Here is a 26,441-nt window from a genome sequence, read left to right on the forward strand (position 1 = left end):
TAAAAAAAGGTCGACAAAATTTTCGATTTTTTTTTGAAAATCCGTCTCCCTCTCAAGAAAATCCTAGATCCGCCCCAGATGCATATTATAATATTCAGTGATTAGCTGAAAAATTGCAGTTTTTTTAGTCAAAACAAGCTAATGGCATGTGTAAAATGAATCGCATAAGCATCTCGTATCTCGGTTTCGCATTGCTGATAGTGAAATTTAGCTGACGAAATGCTATCGAATGTAGAGTCCTGACCCTCACCGGTGTCTTGATTAGACAACACTAGTTCCGACAGAAACCTTTCATTTTTTAAATAAGTTCTAAAAACTCAAAAGAATTAGAAATTTTTGCTCCTGAAGGAGAAAGGAGACACTTTTTTCAAGCTGATGTAACCGATAGATTTTATTCAACTTCATTATTTACGCTTTCTTATTGTACTTTTAAGATAATCTAGTCAAACTTTGCCTAAAAAATTTCACCCCGTTATTTATTTTCCACTAAACTTGTGAAGTTGAAAACTACAGAGATCGAAAAAGGTTTTGTAATATGAAACGTGTTTGAAACTTGAATTAAATGCTCTCGCCGTTGATATAGAAGTTCCCTCTTTTCCAAAAGTGTCCCTGGACTCTGCACCACCGGTCGCATTCTAGTTCAATTTGGAATGACGGCGGCCATGGGCAGTGTGATCAACATTCTAGTGAGTCACCTGGAAGAAGTTTCCGAGCAGAAGTTGCTTCCCGAGACTACGAACCTCATCTACTTCTGCAACATACTTCCTCTTCCATGTAAGTCTGCACCGGCTTGTTTTTCGACTAATTTTCTTCAAAATGACACAAATCATATCAAAATGGTGTTTTAAATATTACCTGTTTTCTAACAAGAAAGGCATGTGAGCAGGTTTTTTTAGTTTTCCAACCGCAAAGTGACTAGAAATTTTTTGTATTTGGGTGTTTCAATTTTTTTTTGTAATTCCACGTAAAACCAGCTACCGCCAACAAACCTCAGATTAGATGCGGCTTAAGGATATATCATATTACAGCCTTTTGGACTCCCATCGAGATTCAACCGACATTAAAAATGTCTAAAAAATTTAATTTCACGTTCTTTTTCAGGAAAAACTGTTTTTGAAAAATTTGCTTTTTCGAAGTGTTAGGGGGCTAGGGGCAAAGTTTATTTTCGTGGAGCGCAACTATTTAAGAAAAAATTTAGGTTCAACGGTTGAAGGAAGGTCAAGAATATTCTAGAATTATTTTTGAAAAAGACATTGCTTGGACCACATGAAATCAATTCAACTTCCAGTCTAGACAGTAAATATACTTTTTTTGTCCCAATTTTTTCGAGCACAGGTTCGTTTCAGTCTGAATGAACTATGTAGAGACAGCAAGTTTCTTGGTAAGAAACCCAATTTTTTTGCAAACCAATGTGCTCTATGAAATGAAACTATCAAAAACTGCAGGCTGTTTTAAAAGTTTTATCGTTTGATGGCATGAGTTTTTTTTGAAACGATTCTTTCTGTGAGTTGGTCAAAACTTGGCTTTTTGAACAGCTTGCTTAGAAAATTTAAATTTTTTGCTTACCAATTATCTCTATGAACTAGCTTGAAATACTTCAAAATATCAGTTTTAACTGTTTAATTTTTTTTAGTGCTTAAAACTTAGCTGAAAAATTCAAACTTTTACCAAATTGACTCAGAGGATGCGAAACAAACTTAAACATTTTTTTAAGTTGCACGATATGTTGATTGAAACAATTTTTAAAAAAAAAATCAATCTATTAAAACAACCTGAATATAAATGAAATGTTATTGCTCAATAGTTTACTTGAAAATTTTTAACTTTATGCTAACCGGTTCACGCTACGAAATTAACTTGAAAGTTTTTTTGCCCATTAACCGGCTCTAAGAAACTTCAAATTTTTGCGAATCAATTTAGGTGATAATACTTTGAAACAGTACAAATCTTTTTCGCTCAATAGTTTTTTTAAAAAAACTCTTTGCGATTCGATTCAGTTTATGAAAGCCGGCAGAAATATTTCAAACTCAATTGCTCAAACACTCGCTTTAAAAACTTAAATTTTTGCTAATTGGTTTTTGCTAAAAAACAACATTACGAAGATTAGTTGCGTACACTTTCCAAAGGCGGATTCAGTGATTTTGTACCTAATAAGTTGATATCACCAAATTCACAACCCTGTGATCTTATGGTTGGCCGCGGATCATGTAACCAAGGGCAAGGGCTAAAACATGGGCTGAAACAAAAGCTTTTTTCTTACGGAACAGATGTAGACTATTTATCTTCGAATTGTTAATGCTCAATCGCCTGGTGGAAATTTTTTTACTTTTTGCTAACCAATCAACGCTTTGAAACAACTTAAAAATTTGAATAGTTTGCTTTAAAAAAACTAAATGTCTGGCGAATTGTTGTGCTCTAGGAAAAATATGGATCTGCTTATTTTTCACAATTTCAGCGCTCTACATTTTTTGAAGATTATGCGAACCGATTTACGTTAAAAAAATATCGTTAGCGCTAATAAAGTTTACGTTAATAAAGTTTCGAAGATCTGAGTTAGATCGAGTTGGTTAACTCATAGAGTAATTTCGGATAGGGTACACCGTCTGCTCGTCACGCTATCTTATTTTCGGCCGGATAGATTCGTGCAACTTCTTAGTCTAATACCGATCCTAATCTTACTCTTATACTATCTAGTCTCAGGTTGTTTAACTAGTCTCTGCTAGGCTCAATAGATCTAGGGTATACTGGTTTATTGCGGCTGCTGAAGTGCTCGGGAGAGTCCAACTAATTTCTAAGTTAAATTCAAATCTCTCTGGTGCTGAAATTACAAGTAACTTCAGCACTTACAAATAAGTGGGTTGTTAGTTAGATGGATCATGATTGGTTAATATTAAATACTTTACATTGGTAAAATATCTAAATTATCCAATCATAAAATGTAGTCTAGATCAGGTTCCACCCATCCGGGTTTTACAGAGTTTTTTAGAATAGTTCTTCTGCAATTCGAAGGATGGATGATGGACGTTGGTGTTTGGCGAACATCTTATTTCTTCTGTTTCTTCTTTGTTAAAGAAGTTCCAGGAAGCTGGAGTTTAGAGACGTAAGACGTTGTGTCTTCTAGTGACAACGACTAAGTCTTTGCAACAAACTCAAATCTGATTTCAGAATGGTTTGCTATGTCAGGTTTTTCTGTTCTGCGTGGAGATTGTGCGTGGAGGGGATGCCTGGTTACTCGGATCTGTACGTATACTTGAACATCGAGGTGGTCATTGGTCTAGTTCAATGAAGTCCTTTTCTGCGAAGTCAAGTCGTACTCTAAATCCTTTGAGTTGTGATTGTGAGTGGCATATCGATTGTGGTTGGTCATTCTCTCTCGAGTGTAGTGGGGTCGTTTTGTCTTTAGATGTTCGTCCTTGGTGTTGTATTCTGATCTATGTATTGCATAATGTAATTTACATTTTATAAAACATTTATTAGTTTAATATTTTTTAATTATGATTTTAGTTAGTTGTTTTCACAAAAGCTTTTTGTTTTAGTTCGGTTATTTTGAAGAGTTACTCACACTTGAGTAGCTCTTATTAAAAATAGAGGTGTGGTCACAAAGCGTGGATGTAGCGCGGTGGGTTAGGCCGGCTATAGAGCATGCTCAGGACGTCCTTCCTGGTGGGTTAGGCCAGGAGTGGGAGTATGATTTCATGCGGTTTTTGTGAGGGGTCCTGTTATGTGACAACGTTTTATGTTGGGTTTGTTGTGGTTTTTCTTATGTCTTGTTGGTTATGTCCTTTTTCCAAAAAGCAAATTGTTCGTGGTATGGGTTTGTCTTTCGACTTTTTTGTGTTTTATTATTTCTTTCTTAGACTTTATAATAGTCTTCAAAAGAATAAATTATCCAGTTTTAAACTGGGTTAATCCGGTTTGGGTACCGTTGGTTTCCTTTTCTTAGTCATGCTGTTATTCTATGATTTGTGGTATTTAGTAAGCTGCGTTGGTTAGTTTTGTTTAGTATATGATTCCTTTCCAACCGGGTTAAAGGAAAGTTTGAAACATGTTATTATATGTTAGAGTTGTTGAGTGTGAAAACTTGAAACTGAAATTCATTATTTTAAACAATTCTTCGTGGGCGAGCTGTGCGAGTGTGGATAGAATTTCTGTGCGAATAAATGAGAATATCAAAAGGTTAGTACTGCATTTGCATTTTACTAATTTACTGCAAAGAATTTGGAAATTTACTGCTAGTTATGGGGGAATTTTAAGTTACAAATTTTCATCATAATTAGATTTACTGCTTGTGGGGAAAATTTTAGAAATGAATTTACTACATTGGTATTAAATTTATAAATTTATAAGTGTAAGAGATTAATAGAATTGTTGAAATCTGTTTGATGAAATTTGCGATCTTTATTTGTTTTTTGTGGTTTTTGTAGGTGATCGTCGGATGAAGGCTAAAAATCTAAAGAAAACATGGATAAAGTATGGTGAGTTTTTTAATATTTAATTAGTTAGTAATATTCATTTAATTCATACTTACCTGTTAGTCGTCGGGGAAAAAACCGTGGGGGAAGATGTCGTGAATTAGTTCTGAAGTTGTTAGTAGTTTAGCTAAGATGCGGATGATATTTTTAGTCTGAAGCAGTGGCCAAAGCAATTGAAGTGCCTTAATAGTGGTTAGTTCTTCAGTGCCAACTGCAAACTCATAAGGTGTGTTTTGGATTAGATTATATAATTTGTGATTGAATTTAGTATTGTGGATGAATTCTAAAATTGGGATTTCTATGGGTTGTACAAACTCGTGCGGGATAAGGAAGGGTCGGGATTCTTCGGCGTTGAAGGTCTTGGTGATGGGACAGAAGATGTACATTTGGGTTATGGGGTCATAATTACGAAGAATACCATGAAGGTTAGTGTCTTTAATACAATATGTGAAATTTAGGAAAAATGGTGAAGTGTATTTGGAATTCATGAATTGAAAGCGATGGTGTGGTTGTCTAGAGGGTGTGTGTAGGTCAAAGTGATTTTGGATGAAGCGATAATAACTATATGTGTGGGTTTGTTTAGTGCGCAACATAATATCGTGTGAGCAGTGCAAATCTCTTTCGTGTGGTGCAAGGAAATGAAAGGTTAGTGAAAATATTTGGAAGCGTTCTTTAAAACTTTCGTATGCTTGTGTGTCTGTTAGTGCTTCTGAAATAGTGTGATCAAACTTTCGGTCGAAGATGTTTAGTGTAAATATATATGGTGTCTTGATGAAAAATTTCTCGGTAATTTGTGGATTAGCGAAGCGATCGTCGTCTAAGAATTGATCTTGGTTAGCTCTGATGATGTTGTGATCAGAGTATTCGAGTGTATATTCGTTAGCTCTAGGTGCAGTGTGTGTTTTTAGTGATTTTTTATATCCAACGTAAGTAAATTGTCTAGCGGTTAGTGGTGTAGTGAGTCGATATAGCATGTCCGTATTTCGCTCTATATCGATGTGAGTGTTAGATAAAGGTAAGCAAAGAGGGTTAGTAAAATGATAATATGAGGTCCAAGAGAGAGTGGGCATTAAAACGTATTCATCTACAAAGTTGTGTGTTTCGTTAGTGTCGTGGGGGGTGTTTAAGGTGTATTGTGGGAATGAGGGTAAGGTGATGGCTAAAAATTCTTTTGTGTTAGTATGCTTGGGGTGGTTGATGTATTCACGGGCTGTTCCTGGTTTTGCTGGGAAAGGATGGTTGGGGAACTTTCTTTTAAAAGTGCGGTAAGCTCTATTAGTGTTGAGTGAAGATTCAGTTGATGTTGATGATGGTGCTAATGATTCAGTATAATTTGAAGAGGGTGTAGGGGTAGGGGGGTTGGATGAATTGATTGTGGAGGAGATTTGGTTTATTGTTGGGGTATGTAGGTGGTAGGGTTGTTGTTGAAGGGTAATAAAATTATCTAGCTCTGGGGAGATTCGCGGGGTGTCTGGAGAATGAGATGATTGGTCAGAATGGTATGAGGAGTAGGTTGGGGTAACTTGGGAAGCATAAGAGGGTGTGGGAGTGATTGGGTCAGGGTTATTGGATAATATGGGTTGAAAAGGGGGTTGAGAAAAATTAGAAGAGTTATGAAAATGATTTGATGGGGATGGTTCTGAGTCGGCAAATTCATCGGGGGTTTCAATATTCGGGTTATTGAGTTGTGAGATGTGATATAAAACTGAGATGTGTGAATTAGTGTCGGAATTCATGCCTGATGTTACATTACTAGATGGAAAATCGGGTGGCGGAAAAGCAAAAAGTGGTATTATTGGGATTGGAGAGGTAAGATTGGTTGGGTGGGAATGTGATCGGTGTAGTGATCCAAGTTGGCGGCTCATCGTGGGCTAAAAAAATGATTATTTTGAGACTGAAAAGCGGTGGTATGGGGTTGTTCAATAATTTGTTCATAAGTATTTTGATCTTGTGACTGGTGTGTCATTATATGTTGGATGGGACTTTGTGATGTGGTGAGTCGAAAATTTGGATTATGTGTGATGGCTAAATTTCGAAAATTTCGTGGGACTAGGGATAGTGGATGGTTATTTGGTAGAGGTGGTAATTGTGGTCAAGGGTTGGAGAATAGTAAATCGATCCACAAGGTTCAGGTATAATTAGAACGCGAGTAGTTCGTTAGATACTATTTTAAACTTACTAAGTCTAAGATTTATCCTGGGTCTGGTAAGAGGGGGGGGGGGGGTCAAGTGAAGGATGAATAACCGAAGTTCTTCACTGTTTATCCTAATTTGAATGATTAGTTTTGTTTAAAAATTTCTATTAGTCTTAGGTCTTTAGAAAGGGTTGGATAGTGAATCGACGTTTGAGGTCGTTAGACACTAATTAAGTGGGTGGGGGAGAACAAAGTTGTTCTGTTTGATCCAAGGATAAGCCTTGGTGATCAAATTTGAAATTTAATTAAGTAGAAAATGATTTAAGATCCAAGGATAAGCCTTGATGATCTGGTTTTAAAATTAAGTGAATTTAAGTTTTAATAAAATTTTAAATGTGTGTAAAGGAAAGATTTAGTGTTTTGATGATATTAGTGGGTTTATGATTGCTGTTATGTTTTAGATGATGGAGCTGGAACAACAAAATGATTTATGATTACTAACCATTTATTGTCATGCTACTAATTTTTATTTTGATTTTTCAATAAATATTTTTCAAACATGTTTTGTATATTACTGCAGAGTTTTAGGAAAACGATCTTAGATCTTTTTATCAATCGTTATTGTATATTAATAATTTTGTTTAGCGCCTGAAATGATTTTGAAGATTAACTTCAAGGTTTTATGTTTGCAAATGAAAATCTAAATTCATTGCCAGTAGTATTCTAAATATAAAAGTTTGTTCTGGTTTTTGCCTAACTATCATATAGCTATATGGCAAGTTTCTACTTTGTCGTATGTCGTCTCTGGTTCGAGGTCTTCTTCCAATTCCGGGTAGTTCTGTTATCGTTCGGAATATTGGCTCTGATCTATTGAGTCGTAGAGACATTTCGATTAAATTATTGTCGTATAACATTTTGTAAATGTTTTTGTCTAATTTCTAATCTATTTTGGTTAATTCTAAGCTATTAAGGTCTTGTTCGAGACTTATGGTCGCACCAGATGAGTTAGGACCGAGTTGGTTAACTCATAGAGTAATTTCGGATAGGGTACACCGTCTGCTCGTCACGCTATCTTATTTTCGGCCGGATAGATTCGTGCAACTTCTTAGTCTAATACCGATCCTAATCTTACTCTTATACTATCTAGTCTCAGGTTGTTTAACTAGTCTCTGCTAGGCTCAATAGATCTAGGGTATACTGGTTTATTGCGGCTGCTGAAGTGCTCGGGAGAGTCCAACTAATTTCTAAGTTAAATTCAAATCTCTCTGGTGCTGAAATTACAAGTAACTTCAGCACTTACAAATAAGTGGGTTGTTAGTTAGATGGATCATGATTGGTTAATATTAAATACTTTACATTGGTAAAATATCTAAATTATCCAATCATAAAATGTAGTCTAGATCAGGTTCCAGATCCTTGCTTTAGTAGCTTGCTTAAAAAATCAAGTTTTTTGAAACCCATTCATGATATTATAAACCTTCATAGCTTTCAAAATTAATAACTCAGTATAGACGATTTTCTAGCTATTTATTTCATGGTATGAAATAACTTTTAAAATTTCAAAATTTCCTTGCTCGTATAACTTGCATAGAAACCTTTTCAAAACTCATTGCTACATTGGCCTGCTTGAAAAAGATTCCCCAACTGGTTTAGGCTAAAAAAAAGTAAAATTATATCTATTTAATGACTTGCGTCGAGAACTTGAGTTTCACAAACCGATTCACGATATGAATTTGGCTGAAGTTGTTTATTGCATGTATAGCTTGCTCAAAACAGCTAACGTTTTGCGAGCTTATTAGTTAATTAAGACGGGTTAGTTAATTCAATTTAAGCCCAAATTGCTGAATTGTTTTATCAATCCTTAATAAATCCATACCACTTTGTTTTTGCTAGCTTTCATCCCCTCACCTAAAACAAACAAGAAAAAAAGCGATGAAAAAAATTTACAGTCGCGTCTGTCAAATGCGTTTATGTCGCGACTCGTATTCGCTTCTTTGTGGTCGGAACTTTTTGAGTTTATTTCTCAGCAAAGTGATTCTTCATTTTTTTTGGGAATTTTACCTTAGTTTTTGATATTGAAGAGATGATTTTTTGATTATTGCGTCGTTCGCTGCTTTGCACACAATCTTGGACATCATCAGTAGGTTCTAACTTTATAAATATCTTCGAATATATCTATCATAAATTGAAATAAATTCACATTAACAAAGAGAGTTCATTCTGAAATAAGGAGCACTCTCTACTTCATGGTAAATTTTCCTCTGCGAAAATGTGGGGATGTTTTGGTTTAACCAATCTCCGACCCTATTCTACCTTTAATGATGAACAAACTGCTCTTAAAATTTTGACTGCTTCTTAAGGTCTATGGGACAGTAATAACTTGAACAACAATGTTATGAAAAACAATTTTATTTTTGTAAATTTGGCATTTTTGTGAAAATCATCCACCCACGCGCCATGTAAAGTATAACGTGATGGATTTCGCTCCTAGTAACAAACCAATTACGGCAAATAAGTTCCTTCATCCAATTTGGAACGATTTCTAAAACGAACAAGACTGCTCGTATCTGAGCAAAGCCCTGAATGTGCCGACTGTCTTTTAAGGTATATCAAGCATTGTTCGCATTAAAAAATGACAAATTTTCCAAAAAAAATTTACAAAAATTTTGAATTTTCTTAAATCATCCCCCAAAAGCCATATAAAGTACAAAGTGATAGATTTTACTCCTAGTAACTTAGAACTTATGAAAAATAGCCTGTGTCAACCAATTTGGAACGATTTCTACGAGAGATCAAATCTCCGCCTACAAGTTAATTTAGGCAATCTGTGCAACCTCATAATTTTATGAAAAATGATCACAAGTAAAGAGCTTTTTAAATATGAGCTCAGGACAACAATACAATTCTACTGGTTTAAAAAATGTGTCAAAAGTTCTTACTTAAAAAGTCGAAATTTGTCTGAAGAAAAAAAGCAACCCGAGAACACATATTTTGTTACTTTCGTTAGGAGAATCCGAACAAAAATGAAATAAAAAAAATATTCCGATTTTTGGTTGATATTTTTTTAGATGATGGGATGAAGCTCAGAACCTCAAAACAACCTAAATAGTCGCAAACACTTGAAACAAAGAACAACTTCTTGCGTACTTGGACTGATATTAGGAAGTAAATGCGAAGAAAACGGCAAAAACTATGAAAAAGTACCTGTTTAAAACTACTTCAAAATCTTGCTTTCTTTTAGCCTGCGCAATATTAACTGCCTGCCATTTTGTTGTAATACCAATCGACATTTGTCTTAAAATTTATCTTTTTCGTTTTTCATTTCTTACGGGAGGGGCTATAACCAAAAAACCCAAATTTGTGCTATAGCGGGGCGACTATGACTCAATATTATCACTAATCTCAAAAGAATTTTTTTGGGAGATAAGTTGTCAGTTTTTGTACTTTTCTGGCTGTCTCTTAGAACAATTACAGAACGACAGAATACATTGTTTCTTAAAAATCAAAACATCAACAGAACTGCTTCAATTTTAGGCGAAAAATTTATTTATACGATTGTCATATTAAGCGCAAATATATACACGGGTAATTCGCGATTAGCATCAGTTTAGAGGCAGAAAAGTCAAGTACTTGCTCTCTGATTTTTTTTAAATCTCAGCAATCACTGTGCTTACTCATAATCACTGGGGACCTACCTTTTACCAGACCGACATTTCACCAAAAGTTTATAACATTGACCTTTTAAAAGACTCGATAAACAAATATGATTGACAGATGCAATGACGCCGTTTAGTCTGGTTGAAGGCAATGACTTCACAGTTTCTCAGCGACGCGCACAAACGGCCCAATATCAATATTTTTTTATCTTGAGCTGAAATTCATGTGGTCGATTCTGATTGGCTAATTTAAGCCAATCACATTCAAGCAACAATGTCAAGCAGTTCAATGAATTTTTTAGCCAAAATAACCAAAAACGTAGAACTTTAACAATTTATCAAATTAATTTCAAATAAAACTCTGAAATTTGAACAAACAGGAACAATTGAGTAAAATGGATTCAACAGAAAAAATTGTATATTTTTGGCCATTTTGGCTTAAAATTTTATGTGCAAATTTTTTAATGAAAATCCTGACAATACTGTTGAAATTTGATAGGCCAATTATCCAATCGGATTGGATCACATCAAGTCGATTTAGGGACTGTGACGGATATTTTGGGTTTAACTTCAAATTTATTTTTACTTAAAAATTAGTTTTAATAAAACAAGAAGAGAGCAAAAAGGTTTTTTTTTGTGTTTGAAATAATAGAGTGCATTATAAAGCTTTTAAAAATTAGTGGAAAATACAAAATTTGAAAAACAAATGGAGATTCAATTAGAATGTTCTGCTTTTATGGCCGACATATTAGTTCTAAAAGTCATACCAACAGGTCATATCTAGTTGACATGGGTATATTCTGTTCTATGAATAACTTTTTAGACATTCATTAAAAAGTCAATTTAAGTTTCAGTACGTCAGAACCTTTTTTGTCTTGAATCTATTCGCTCAGTTTTTTAAGTCCGTTTTCTATAGATTTGCTCATAGGTCACTTTGGTCCAGGTTAACTACAAATCATTGAATTTTTCAATGAATTTTTTAGCCAAAATAACCGAAAACGTAGAACTTAAACAATTTATCAAATTAAATTCAAATAAAACTCTGAAATTTGAACAATCAAGAACAATTGAGTAAAATAGATTCAACAGAGAAAATTGTATATTTTTGGTCATTTTGGCTTAAAATTTTATCTGCACAGTTTTTAATGAAAAGCCTGACAATACTGTTGAAATTTGATTGGCCAATTATCCAATTGGATTGGATCACATCAAGTCGATTTAGGAAGGGGGAATATCGATTTTTCATAAGATATTTTTGAGTATAGCCTAGATTTGATTATTTGATTAAAGTTAACCGTACACATACTTTCGGAGGGCATTCTACGGTAGGTCACTTAGGGGGGGGGGGGGGGGTTGTACGATTGATCCAAGTGTTTTCGGCAATTTCAGTTTTTGTTAGACTGTGTCAAAGTTTATTTTTAGAAACATGTGTTGTTTCGGAGCACTTGAATGATTTTGAGCTATACTAAAATAAATCTGTAGCTTTTTCTACCGCCAAAAATTTCAAAACCGCATTTTGTCGATTAGCGGCAATTACCGCGAGGATTTATCCCGGCTCAAAATTTGTTAGAAAATGAATTGAGGCAGGCTAGTTGTCTTGTCAATACCTTCACTATATGCTGAATATGGGGCTAGTTGTCCTACTAAACCATGTTTTAGCCAAACCGACTTGCTAACAGACCACAATACAAAATTTCTGGTATAGAAACCAGTCGAAGTATAAGCCAGCTACCACATGAACCAGCCAAAAATATCTAATTATTATAAAATAATTAATAATTTCATGCAAGCTTCATTCATATAACGTAACTTTTCGGCTGGATTATGTACTTTGCGCAATTTCGATCGGTTTTTATTTTGGCTCTTTCATTACACTCCCAAAATTCAAATAAAATGAGTCGAAGTTAGTGGAGATTCGACGAAGAAGTGTTTGAATTGAGCAAAGTTTTTCTGAGAAATTTTGAAACAATTGTCTCTAACCTCAGTGAACAGCGTAGCGTCACTATATTTGTCATTTAAGTTTAATTATCTGGTAAAAGGCTCCAAGTGTGTTAAAAAGCTCATGTTTTTGCTTTCTGGTAAAAATTCTATCCAATAAAAAGTCGCCTTCCCCTACTTATATCACTTTGTACTTTAAATGACGTGTGAAGGGATGATTTAAAAAAATATATCTTTTTTTTCTCATTAATTATTGAAAATATCATCAATTTCATCAATTTTCTTTTAAACTCGACTACTTTTTTTATTGACAATTGAGCCCTGATATGAGCATTTTTGTTAATCATAAATCTTTCTATAAGAAATGTTGTTCTCATTGTTGTTCCGACTTTCGATACGAAAGTAACGGAATATTTGTGCTCGGGGTGGGTTTTTTTTTCTTCAGACAAATTTCGACTTTTTAACTAGCTATTTTTGACGGAATTTTTTAATATCATTCAAAAGGTATTGTTGTCCTGAGCTTAAATTTGAAAAGATATTTTACCTGTGATCATTTTTCGTAAAGTTATGGGGGTTTAAAGATTTTCGTTTTGGCCAATTTGGGACAATTAAAGCGCGATGTATTTCGCGCTATTAACGCGTAAGCGGAGATTTAATCCGTCATAGAAATCGTTGCAAATTGGTTGAAAGAAGCTTATTTGCCATAATTGATTTGTTACAAGGAGCGAATATTATCCTTTTGTACTTTATATGGCGTGTGGGGGGATGATTTTCATAAAAAAAATTCAAATTTTAGAAATTTTTTTTTTTTTCATTTTATTTTATTTCATTTTAATTTTTTAAATGTTTTTACTGCTCCATAAACCTTAAAAGGCAGTCGGAACATTCAGGGCTTTGCCCTGATACGAGCAGTCTTGTTTCTTTTTTTGCTTTTGTTTGCTACGAGATATTTTGGCCTATCATTCATGACATACACGTCAAATTTAAGTTCATTGTTGTACAATTTGACGTAAGCAACAATATTTTAAACTAAATTAAAGTATCATAGTATAATGTTGGCTGCTGAAACTTCCAGACTTAAAAAAGTTCTTCCAGGCCTGATTAGGCCGTAGCGAGCAGCAGAATTCCTATGATTTTTTTACCCACATATTTTTGGGTACAATTTTTTTTAGTTATTGCACCTCTAGATCGACTACTCGCTGCCCGCATAAACAGTTTGCCTAATAAGACCTTAAATTGACTTACAGTACGTCTTTCTTTCTTGAAATGTTAAAACTATTGTAGCATCGATGCTACATTAATTTCAACATTCCAAGTAAAAAAGGCGAACTGTAAGTAAATTTAAACGTCATACTAGGCAAACTGTTTATACTGGCAGCGAGTAAATGCTCTTGAGGTGCAATTTAAAATCTGTAAAACAGTTGAAATTCTGTGAAAGAGGTAGCAAAGGCCATTCGACTGATAGTTCTGTCTCTGCTTTAAATCTGGTTTCATTAAGATCAAATTAGTCTGGCTGTACGTGAGCTTCCAAGACATGTGTGAGAGGCATGCATTCAACCATCGCCAACAATTTATCAAGCTCTTTTCAAGGGGGGATTAAAGGGATTGTAAAACAGGTATTGAGTGGGAAAAAACAATTAACATTTTTCTGTTTTTTTTCTCGATATTTTAATTAATCGTAACTGAGCCGCAGCCTCAATGTTCAGCAAGGAAAATTGAGTTATAACCAGGGGCGGATCTAGGATTTTTTCGAGGGGGGGGGACGGATTTTCAAAAAAAATTTTGAAAATTTTGTCAATTTTTTTTTATTAGGTCGACCAAATTGATTTTTGAGCTCTCCCACAGCACTACAAAGATCCTGTTTTGGCCAAAATATTCTTGCACCGCAGGCAAAATTAAAAAAAAAACAGGCCAAAAAAGGCGTTTTTAGGCACTTTTAGGAAAATTTTTACCAAAAAAAATCGCGTTTATTTTGGCGCGCGTTCCCCCCATTAAAATTGGTATATATTGGCGCCAAAATCAAAATAGTACAAAAAGGGGACACTTTGGGGGTTGAATCCCTGAGGAGGGGCGTCCCCCCCAAACCGCCCCTGGTTATAACCATCCCCCAGCTGAAACCTAGAATAAAGTTTCCACATCTTTAAAGGACTATTTCAGCGGTTAGACATATACGACTTTTCTACTTGAACAAACTCCCACTTTTCTGAAGGAGTAGAAGAATCATAAACTGTTTTTTAGATTATGAACCTGATTCACCTGTTTCTATGATCAAATAACTTTTTAAAGCCATGAAATACTTGAAGTATTTGAAAGTAAGTTATAATCGACGGTCGGATAGTAAGACTGTGACGCGTATTTTGGGTTTAACTTCAATTTTATTTTTACTTACAAATTAGTTTCAATAAAACAAGAAGAGAGCAAAAAGGTTTTTTTGTGTGTTTGAAATAATTGAGTGCATTATGAAGCTTTTAAAAATTAGTGGAAAATACAAAGTTTGAAAAACAAATGGAGCTTCAATTAGAATGTTCTGCTTTTATGGCCGACATATTAGGTCTACAAGTCATACCAACACGTCATATCTAGCTGACATGGGTATATTCTGTTCTATGAATAACTTTTTAGACTTTCATTAAAAAGTCAATTTAAATTTCAGTACGTCAGAACCTTTTTTGTCGTGAATCTATTCGCTCAGTTTTTTAAGTCCGTTTTCTATAGATTTGCTGATAGGTCACTTTGGTCCAGGTTAACAATAAATTATTAAAAACCTTTCCAGTAAAAGCCCGAGTTTGAGCTCGATTTTTGTAAAGCGAACAACACAGTGCTTCATCGCCACTTTTCTACCCGGCAAAATCTTTATTCTAGATGAAGTTGACTCTGGAATCCAATAAAAATGGAAAATTTTTGCCACCGAAGTTTTGAGACAAGCACGTGTTGCACGAAATAGCGACGTAATCCAATACCCCCTACCCCCTTTTACTCAGTACCCCTTGTTTTGATTTTCAACTCTGAAAAACTCTTTCATTTCTTAATAATAAAATGAAGCTAGGAATGGTGAAAAAAGAAATCTTAGTGAAGTATTAGGAGAAATAACAGATTGTAAGGGATTTCTAAACCATAAAAATTCCATTTTAATTCATTAAAGCTTGAAATAGACTTCAAATCCATTTTAAATCTTTTTTTTTGCATATAAAAGTTTCAAAATTATATGCAACTTTGCAGCATTTTCTGCATTACTCACGGTCTGTTCAGACCGGCAGAAAAAATATATTTCTCCTTAAAGGGAATATAGTTCAAATTGTCAATTGCATCAAAATTAAATTAAAAAATGAGAAAGGAGCGTATAGATAACAAGACACCCTTAATATTCCGAAAGAGTTTTTATTTTATTTGTAATAGAGTTCGAGTTTGATTTTCAATTTTTCTGGAATAGAGTTCGATAATGCTGAAATTTTTGAGAAAAAAAAGACTTTTTATAAAGTTTGATTTTTCTGAAAATCATCTTCCACATGCTTTTTGAAGTACAAACTGATATATTTTGAGACACTATCGTATAAATTAGAAGAATTTGCATGCTTCAATACAGTTTGGAAAGGTTTTTGATCCCAATGAAATCCCCGCTTACGCTTTAATAGGTTTAATTCCCGAAACTGGCAATGGTTTCCGGAATACTCAGGACTAGAACACATTTTCGCGGTGCCAGCGTTTTAAGATATTTTCACTACACCATCTGTTCAGAACAATAGACGAGCTCCCACTCGACTTCTAGTATAAGGTCTACCAGAGCATGACCAATTTGGACTGCAATAATGGTACCACATGAAAGTTCTAGATGCAAAAACAAACCACCTTAAGTCGCAATAACGAGCGTCGCTCAACAAAATAACCGTGTGGAATGTGGGGAGATAATACAATCGGATTATCCGTCGGCAGGCCTGATAAAACTTACTATTAGCTCCTCTGCGAGTCACAAGCATCACAATTTTTTTACAATTATTTTTATTAGCATTAGGTATTTACCACAAATTGGCCTAAATGGCAGATTTCAAACACTCATAGCCCTCAGCGAAAATGATCACAGCACAAATATTTTTCCGAGTTTTCCTATACAGTCACCAAAAGTCGAAATGACAAGACTGCTCGTACATCAATGCGAAGCCCTGAATATTCAGGCTGCACTTTAGCGCAAATTAACAGAACAATTGAACAATTGATTTAAAAAATCTAAAAAATGGTATTAAAAGGTATTTTGAACCTTTTTTCTTCATTTTATAAAAATGACTCCTCTTCAATAATATACTACCAAATGACTCAACTCCACTGTCAATATTCAAAACCCTTTAAATTTGCAAAAAAGATCACAGTTTAATTATTATTTTTAAACTTGGGCTTAAAACATCAATAGTTTTCAGATGATAAAAAAAGGATAGTCAAAAACGGCTAGTTAAAAAGTAAAATTTTCTGAACAAGAAACCACCCCAAGCACGAACATTCCGCCACTTTCTTCTAAAATAGTCGGAACGATAACCAAACATTTAAATAAAACAAGACTGCTCCTATATCAGGTCGAAGCCCTGAAAGTTCTGACTGCATCCCTCAAATCCAATTTAAAATTTAATTTTTTTCAATTTAGTTTAATTTGAAACGCATTACTTAACCGCGTAGTCATTTTTTAAGAACGCAATATATCGCGCGTTAATTATCCTAAAATGGACAAATTAGCACTTTTCAAACCCCCATAGTTTTACAAAAAATAGTCACAGGTGAAACATCTTTTCGTTTTTGAGCTCAAGAAAACAATATCTTTCAGATGGTATAAGAAATTGAGTCAAAAATGCTTAGTTAAAAAAGTCGAAAGTTGACTGAATAAAAAAATCACCCCAAGCATAAATATTCCGCACTTTTTTCGAAAGTCGGAACAATAAACCATGCTATCAGCTGGTTGCTCTACTCTTAAACTTTTTTGCTTAAGTCTGATCTACTTTTTTAAATATAAACTGCGGAATGCAACAATTTAAAAACATGCTTACTTTCAATCATATCACGGTTTAAAAATGAATAATTGTAAATATGTAACCAATTTTGCGTTGTGCGTTAACACTCAATGTTAAAATTCAATTGCTTTCTGTTGGTTGCCATGGTTTGCTTTTTTAGAAGTTAAACATTTTTATCGAAACATTCTGTGCTACTTGCATAGCAACCAATTCCTCATAGTTTGTTTTGAATTTCAGTGACGCACGCTCTGCTGGTCTCGTTTCTGGATCAATCGGACTATTCTGATCTCTATACTTGTTTCCCCCCTTTCCTCTCCATCTCCGGGGCCTTCTCTCTCGGTCCCTGTGGACTCTACCTTCTGCTGGGTGCGCTGCTGGCATTCTTTGTTCGCAACGCGACTGAAAACATGTCTTTGATGTTGGACGAGGAGGAAGTTATTCTGTACTTTGAATCGGCTCACAGAAATACTAACTTTCTGCTTATGCGTGAGTTATAACTATCAACAAATGAGTTTTTGACTTTTCAATTAATATAATAACTTTGCCAAGTGATTATGCTTTTTCGTTTTTCGAAAATTTGAATTATTTAAAATAAATTTTGTTTGTTCAAGGAAGCAAATTTTATTTATTTATTAGAAAAAAAACATTTAGAAATAGCGCTTCCACAAAACCTTTTTCGTCAAGCAAAACACGTTAAAAATGTTTTGTTTTGCAGTGTGCCCAGCTGTTTTTGGTTTCACCGTGTACGCATGGGACAAGGATAGCTTAATGTACCACGTGATTGAGGCAGCAGTAATTGCACTTTTCTCTGTTATTCTCTACTGGATGATGGTACTCGCCCCACCCGAGATCAAAGAGGCCTTCGTGAGTCACAACCAGATAGAAATGCCAGAAGTGAAGAAGAAAAAGCGAAAGTCGCCAAGTGCCCATTATAAACCTCAGACAGGTGCGCTTAGATTTAATTATAATCATAATCATAATATTTTTTTAATTCCAGAAATTTATAAGTAAACATTGTTTAAAATTGTAAGTTTATAATTTAGTTCAGCTCGCGAGAAAACCAAAAACTTAGTTCGGCTTGGGAGAAAATCCATCAATACATTTTTTCTTGACGATTTTTTATTGACGACTTTTTATTGACGATTTTTTATCCACTCAATGTTAGTTCGAAATAATCGGAGTTTTGTCGACCGAATTCATTTTCTGATGTCTTCTAAATTAGTATAAAAATCTACTATTCAAAAACGGCCGAAAAGCCAAAAAGGTTTGAAAAAACAGACCATATACGCCAAGAATGCCAAAAAGTTCGTGAAAAAACAGGTCAAAACACCGGCAAAGGGCATTTTTTGGAAAAAAAATTTCCTCGCGCACGCTCCCCTTAAAACAGTTATACACATGGTGCCAAAAACGCCTTTTGGGGTCAGACGGCCAACCGCAAGTTGATGCCGCGAAATAGTACCAAAAACCTTTTTGAAGAACATTTTGATAAAAAAAATTTCGGCCTCTGGGTGACGAGGGGTTCGAATTCCTGAGGAAGCGCGTCTGGAATAAATTTAAAATAATAAATTGAATATAAGTATCCTTCTATCTTTATTTGATGTTGAGAATGGTCCATAATTTTTGGCGCACTTGACAGTTTTCGATCTCGGTAAAGACATTAATCCGTGTTAATGCATTTTTGGCTTATCTTATTGAGTGCCATGCATAACCGCCATTCATAGTAGTATATCAGGTCAATTAAATGTATAAAAGTTTTTTTATGTATTCCAAATAATTTTTTAAAATGTTTTCCTTTTCAGTCAGTTTTATGCTTCTCGCAATTGCTTGAATAAAAATACCATTAAAAGCACGCGAAAAAACGCTTGATTAGTGGCATCGCATAATAAATAAGAAAGAAAAATATGAATGTTTATTTTTCATTCAGAATAACTTAAAATTACTGCTCATACAAAATCAAAAGTTAAGTAAATTTCACAAGCTCAAATTAATCAATTTGAATACCTTTTGTTAAGCGAGGGGGGGATATTCGATTAGATCGGAAAAGACTTTCGTACAACTCGCTCGAGAAAATTAAATTAAACATCCATGAATACTTTGTAAGGCTTTGTTGGTCCAAGGCAGTTAATTTTTGTTTTTAGGTGAAGATTTGAAAAACTCCGAGACGATTGATCGCAATGAATCGCCGATGTCCAACTTCTCAATCGGTTCCAACTTTTTCGGAGCCGGCTCAGACACAACTGGTGCCTCGAGCATATGCAGTGAGCCCATAACTCAAGGCACTCCAGAGTCAAACCACCCAGAGGTCAACGCGGGTCACCAGAACAGTAATATTCATTCTCCCGAGAGCAGCAGCAGCCATTGGTAGTCCCAAAACTGAGCCAAATATACTCATTCACCAAAATTCATTCTCAACTATTATTCAACTGCGACAATTTGTTTAATACAAAACATGTGGGCATTTTAAAACTGAGATTACAGTCGACCAGAATTAAATCTTAAATTTTCATTTTTTCCCAGTGAATTGCTATATTTCTTATTAAGAACCCTCGCCTCAAGTGAATGAGAATACCCAACAAACGATTTTCAAGTTTTTTTAGGCATTTCACAATTTGCAACAAGGACTGCCGGTATACAAGAGCCACAGTACTTTGCAACCATGTACAAAAAAGGTTTGTCCGAACTAAAGTCATCGTTTATACGCGGCGTAATGAGAAAATTATACAAACGTGTAGAAAAATAGTGAATTAGGCATAATCGACTTAATATGTCCAAAAAAATGAAATTAAGAAAAAAAAATGAAAAAAAAAAATCATCAAGATTTTTGGAGTTTTTTTTGCCTAGGCAGCGCTAAATTGAAAAAAATTTGGAAACAAGGAAACGCTAAAGATTTTTCATTTAGTAAAATCAAGTTTTTACACGATCGCTTCTTTACTCTCATGAAATTAGACAAACTCTTTTTGGAAAATTTTGAAATGTCCTTCTAGTCACGGCTGAAAGCGCTTCAATATGAAATATCAGTCGAATTCCAATGATTATCTGTGGTTCGTGATTTTGCTTGGAAAACAAAACAACAAAAAGACATCCGAATACAAAATTCCTCGGAACAATAATATGCGAAGTTTTCTGAAACTGCTTTGATCGATATTTCAAAATCTGTCAGATTTTATTGGTTAAGCTTGTTTTTGTGAGCTTTGATTAATGTTTTTGAAAAGTTTTTTGTTTATAATCACCAATGAAAAATTAAATTTAGGGTTGATCTAAAAAATTATCAACGGATATAAATATATAACGAACGCTTAAATTATTTGGGTAATTCTTCGCTGATAAAGCGTTTATTAGTGCAGATGGATATTTGCTGATAAAAGCTTATTTTGACAAATAGCTTCTTTTAATGATAAAAATAATCCTATATCGAACACTAGTTTGAGGGAGGGGGGCGAAGGGTGGACGCTTACTTCCCTCAGAGATTTGACCCCCTGCCCACCCAAAGGGTCCCATTGTACTAATTTTAGATATCTATTTTTGGCTAACTGACCCTAAAATTTTTCTGAATTTTGAAAGGGAAGCGCGCGCTGATAAAACGCGATTTCTTGGGCAAAATTTTCTAAAAAGTGCCTAAAAAGGCCTTTTTTGGCCGGCACAGAAAATTTGTTCAAATAGGGGTTTTTATGGTGATTTGAGAGGACTCAAAGTTTCAATTTTGTCGCTTTATAAAAAACCGTCGACAAAAGTCCGACCCCCCCCCTCGAAAAAATTCTAGATCCGCCCCTGCCTATGTCAAAAGATCTTCATAAAACTAGACAGCTCTCTTTTTCTTTCCCCCCACCTCGCACGAGCATAAATTTTATGGTCTAACGATTGGTTTTACTAAGTTGATTATGAAGACCAAATATGTTTGTCATGGCTTAACTAGTCAGCATCTCAATCAGACAATGTGAACAGTAATGTTAATCATAAAAACTTGCAGGTGGGGTGGAAAAGGAACAAGAGCCAAATACACATCAATAAAAACATTGAAAAATAATTAGAGGTGGATTTCGCGCGAAGGAGGAGAGATACCATCCTCTCAAAAAATTGACGCCTTGATATATAAGCCCCTCCCCCTTTAATTCTAGCTTACGTCTTCGTCAACCAAAAAAGGGAACTGATAAAGTGAAGCAGCAAATGTACGATCAAAACCAAAAGAAAATGTAATTTTATCATTTTAATTCTGCTGTTGACATTTTATTTAGCTTTGATAGCCTCTCGCCTCGAAGATTTCGAGTGGAAAAAGCATTTAAGTGATAAAAAATGTCCACAATTTGATTTTAAGTAATTAAGTTGCATAATTGTTCAAATCCCCACAAAATGCTGCTGTTTCAATTATCAGTTGTCCCCTTTGCGCTTTTTGCGCCTTGTGTATTAGAAAAAAGAGCCATTGACCCAAGTAAATTTCAGTTTTTCTACGACAATCATTTCAAAATTTCTAACTCATTTTATGAATGTTTTACAAGAATTAGACATTTTAGAAATTAAAACACGTTTTTCATTGATAAAGTTCACTCATAAATTTAGGTTTTTTATTAAAAAAAGTTGTTTTTCGATGATTTTTTCAAACTATTATTTATTTGCTCCAAAAGAATATCTTTTTTTTTGCCTTCAAACATTATTCATCAACTTATTAAATATCGAAAAGTGGATGCAGCATTGTTATGATGAGCTATTTTGATGCATCAGCGATCTATTTCAGAGTGAATTTCTAAATTTTCAGAATCATAGAGCATTTGTTTTTACTTCAAAATTCAATTTTAAAATTATGAATTTTTTAAAGTGAAGTTCTTTTTCAGCTTTTTTGCTCCGGGAATAACGAAAAATTTGTGCTCGGGGTGGGTTTTTTTTCTTCAGCAAACTTCGACTTTTTAACTAGCCATTTTGACGGAATTTTATTCATATCTTTCCAAAGCTATTGTTGTCCTAAGCTTAAAATTGAAAAAATATATCACCTGTGATCAATTTTTGTAAAGTTATGGGGCTTTAAAGATTGCCATATTGGCCAATTTTGTACAATTAACGCGTGATATATTTCGCGCTATCAACGCGTAAGCGCAGATTTAATCCGTCTTAGAAATCGTTCCAAATTTGTTGCAACGCAATTATAAAACAAGAGTATTAATGCTATAAAAATAAGACCAGATGGCCAAGCGGACTAAGACAACGTGACATGACAGTTGACGTAGGTTTGAAGCCCCACCTGCGCAAGTATAATTATACTAAAAAAGGGGGTTATATCCTATTTTAACTGTGATTTTCCAAAATATGGCCGCTCTAATCTCCAAACGAAAATAATTTAATCCAAATTCGTAAATTAATAAGAGATATATCTCGGTAAATAACTCTCAGGCAATAGATAAATTTCGGCATTTTCTATCGATCATAAAATCATATAACTTTTCATCATCAGCTCGTGTTTGGTACAAATTGACGCAAGCTAGCCGCAAGAACCGGTCGGTAATGTCCTTGAGACAAATTGCTCTTTGTGGCGGTCAGCCTTAATCAAAGCTGAACCGAATTAGAACCAAAAAACAGTTAAAATAGGAATTAACCCCCTTTTTTAGTATATTAATACATATTGGTTGTCAGCAGAGGCGTGGATCGTCCTCTCGATAAGGCAATAACTCAACTAACCGTCTTGAGTTTCGTCTCTTCTGTGTTTGACCCTGTTGGGTTAGTAGCTCCATACACAGTTAGGGCCCGTCTTTTGCTTTAAGATATTTGGAAAATAAGTGGCCAAAGTTGGGACGATGAATTGCCGGAAGATATAAGAGATAAATTTCTCGAGTGGCACTCCTGTTTCCCTCTCTTAGGGCAATTGACTATTCCCCGTTGTTACTTCACAGAGCCTGTGGATCAAATTGAGCTCCACATGTTCGGTGATAGCTCGCAGGACGTTTTCTGTGCGATTGGATTTTTGCGTGCGCAACTCTCGAGTTCGCACAAAAGCTCGCAGAACTTTTTCTGTGCGGCTGGAATTTTGCGTGCGCGACTCTCGAGTTCGCACATCTTTGGTAAAGCTCACGTTGCGCCCATGAAAGCGCTATTTATACCGAAGCTAGAGCTTCAAGCTGCTCTGCTCGCCACACGACTGAAAGATGATATACTGACCGGCCTTACTGTCTTCATTAACCATGTCTATATGTGGACAGATAGCACAACAGTTTTGCAGTGGCTAAACTCCACTGTAAAATTACCTGTATTCGTCGCTAACCGTGTCGGCGAAATCCTCGAATCGACCACTATTGATGAGTGGCACCATGTTCTGAGCGGCGATAATCCAGCTGATACCGGTACGCGGGGAATTTCTTCAGAAGCCCTCAAGGATAGCAGCTGGGTTATTGGTCCGAGCATTCTCAGGACTACTGATTGGCCGATTATTCCCGACGAACGTGTAATCAATAAAATTCGTTTGAAGAGTCCTTCTTGTGATGTTGATAATTGGTTGGAGACATCATCTTCCTTCGTCATCGATGTCACATCCATCAAACATCCCGAACACGGGTTCAAATGCGAAAGGTTCAGTTCCTTTACGAGATATAAATGAGTAGTCGCTTTTATGTTGAGGATGCTGCCTTCACATAAGCATTTTCGTGGTAAAGACTTACGAATCACCGATCCCACTGAACTTGATATTGCAGAAAGGAAACTGATTCATCTTGCTCAGATGGAATCCTTCCCCGTTGAGTTAAAAACACTCACCGCTGGCAAACCTATCAAGAATAGTAGTAAAACTGCCACATACTCGCCATTTATAGGTCCCGCTGGTCTCATTCGTTCCACCGGACGGATCGTGCGCTTGGTGATTACCAAGTTTGATGCTAAGCACCCAATATTACTCGACGCCCGACATACCTTTGTTCGTTTGTTGGCCCGCAGCCTTTACTACAAGCATTTTCATCAAGGTTTAGATTACACGCGCTCCGTTTTAAATATGAAATATGCAATACTTGGGTTGCGTCGACTACTTCGGTCTATCAAAAATCAATGTGTAACATGCCGTAAACGCAAAGCAAGTACCATCCAGCCTATTATGTCCAATTTACCTGTCGAACGTCTCGGATACAAGCAACCGCCCTTTAATCATACGGGTGTGGATTACTTTGGACCGCTTTACGTTCCGGCTCGCAGAAGCACTGAAAAAAGATGGGGATTCCTTTTTACTTGCCTCACCACCAGGGCTGTACACCTTGAGATTGTACCATCTCTGGACACTAGTTCTTGTGTCATGGGCACTGAACGGTTCATTGCGCATCGGGGTACACCAAGCACGATCTGGTCGGATAACGGCACGAACTTCGTTGGTGCGGAAAAGGAACTACTTGCCTGCATCAAGAGCTGGAATGGCATGGCTCCAACCATTTTTGCACACAAAGGTGTTACTTGGAAATTTAAGCCGCCAGGCGCACCCCATCATGGCGGCTCCTGGGAACGCCTTGTCCGAAGCGTGAAGCGCGTGCTTTAGGATATACTAGGCAGTAGGCAATTCACCGAAGAGGTGTTAGGAACAATACTCTGCTTAGTTGAGCAGGCTTTGAATTCGAGGCCAATCACTCCCGTTAGTTCTGATTCACGTAAGTTAGAAGCGTTAACCTCAAACCACTTTTTGCTTGGACAACATGCCACAATCTTTCCTTCGCTTTTACCTGGGGAGCACTTCGATCACAAGAAAAGGTACGTGCGAGCGCAGTCATATGCTAACGCGATTTGGTCTCGTTGGCTTCGCGAATATGTTCCCTCGCTGAATAAGCATGTCAAGTGGCCCACTCATTCTGACTTCACTCTTAAAACAGGCGATCTCGTGTGGGTGATTGAGCCCGATAGTCCGCGTGGGTACTACCCTCTGGCCCGAATCGTCAAGCTAAACTACGGACAGGACGGCTGCGCCCAATCCGCCCTTGTTAAGACCGCAACACGTGAAGTCACTCGGCCGACCGTTAAGCTCGCTCCAGTTCTTCCTTCTTCAGGGGGGAGGATGTTGCAACGCAATTATAAAACAAGAGTATAAATGCATATAAAATAAGACCAGATGGACAAGCGGACTAAGACAATGTGACATGATAATTGACGTAGGTTCGAGTCCCCTACCTGCCCATGATTTAATATACTAAAAAAGGGGGTTATATCCTATTTTAACTGCTTTTTGGTCCTAATTCGGTTCAGCCTTGATTAAGGCTGACCGCCAAAAAGAGCAACTTCTCTCAAGGACATTACCGCCCTGTTCTTTTGGCTAAATTGCGCCGATTTGTACCAAAACAAGCTGATTATTTAAGTTACGATGTTATGCTCTACCGAAATTATGATAAGTTTTTGCCGAAAAATGCTCTCATTAATTTAAACTTATTGAACCTTCATATTTGATGATTAACTGAGATTGAGCACACCCTATATGCCCCTATATCAAGGAAGCCTAAATGCTCTATTTTTTCAATTTTTAATAGGAGCAAAATCTATCACTTTGTACTTAATATGGCGTGTGGGGGGATGTTTTTACAAAAAAAACTCAATTTTTTTTATTTCAATTTTGTTTATTTTTTTCATGTTTTCACTGCTGTAGAACTTAAAAAGCAGTCGGAAGATTCAGGGCTTCGCCTTGATACGAGCAGTTTTGTCTTAGCCGTATCTGAACACTAAATTACCCTTGTATAATTCTCTTTACTGCATTATAAATCCTCAACAAGACTATTCCTATCAGACGACGCCCTCAATGTTTCCAATACCCTTTGAGTTATGTATGGAATAATGTACTCATAGAGTAATTTCAGATAAGGTTCACCCTCTGCTCGTAACTCTATCTTATTTTTGGCCGGATAGATTCGTGCAACTTCCTAGTCTAATACCGATCTTAATCTTACTCTTATATCTCCTAGTCTCAAAAGATCTAGTGTATACTGGTTTATGCGAGTTAGTTTCCAGAAGGAGAACAACTGTATTCTAAGTTTAATTCAAATTGCTCTGGTGCTGAAACGTCAAGTAGTTTCAGCGCTTACAAATAAGTGTAAATGTTAGTTTTGGAATAAGATTGGTTAATTAGAAATATTTTATAGAATTAGAAAATAAAATTTATAACCAATTATAAATTCTAGTTTAGAACTGGTTCCACCCATCCGGGGTTTAGAGAGTTTTTAGTTTTTGTTGTTTTGATGTAGTGAAGGACGGGTGATATAGGCTCTTTTAGAAGTTGCGAGTATTGGCTTCGAGTCTTGTTGCGAGTCTTGTA

At 35.6% G+C, this 26,441-nt stretch overlaps 1 protein-coding gene across 2 annotated transcripts; it reads left to right on the forward strand.

Annotated features, from left to right (window-relative positions):
- Window positions 1–587: 587 nt before the first annotated feature.
- LOC134842780 (uncharacterized) lies at window positions 588–19,598 on the forward strand. Of its 2 annotated transcripts, none has more exons than XM_063859265.1 (4): window positions 588–774; window positions 17,429–17,677; window positions 17,907–18,137; window positions 19,330–19,598. In XM_063859265.1, the coding sequence occupies exons 1-4, from the start codon at window positions 651–653 to the stop codon at window positions 19,554–19,556; spliced, it is 831 nt and encodes a 276-aa protein (XP_063715335.1). In that variant the 5' UTR covers window positions 588–650; the 3' UTR covers window positions 19,557–19,598. The 2 variants fall into 2 exon arrangements, with proteins under 2 accessions (XP_063715335.1, XP_063715336.1); XM_063859266.1 differs by having other exon boundaries at window positions 19,336–19,598.
- Window positions 19,599–26,441: the final 6,843 nt, after the last annotated feature.

The sequence above is a fragment of the Symsagittifera roscoffensis genome, chromosome 3, assembly GCF_963678635.1.
Source record: "Symsagittifera roscoffensis chromosome 3, txSymRosc1.1, whole genome shotgun sequence".
NCBI lineage: Eukaryota > Metazoa > Xenacoelomorpha > Acoela > Convolutidae > Symsagittifera > Symsagittifera roscoffensis.

Coding starts and splice junctions, on each gene's coding strand:
- LOC134842780 (XM_063859265.1), top strand. CDS start 651: ATGACGGCGGCCATGGGCAGTGTGATCAACATTCTAGTGAGTCACCTG. Junction 775..17,428: donor CAACATACTTCCTCTTCCAT/GTAAGTCTGCAC, acceptor TTTGAATTTCAG/TGACGCACGCTCTGCTGGTC. Junction 18,138..19,329: donor CCATTATAAACCTCAGACAG/GTGCGCTTAGAT, acceptor TTTTGTTTTTAG/GTGAAGATTTGAAAAACTCC.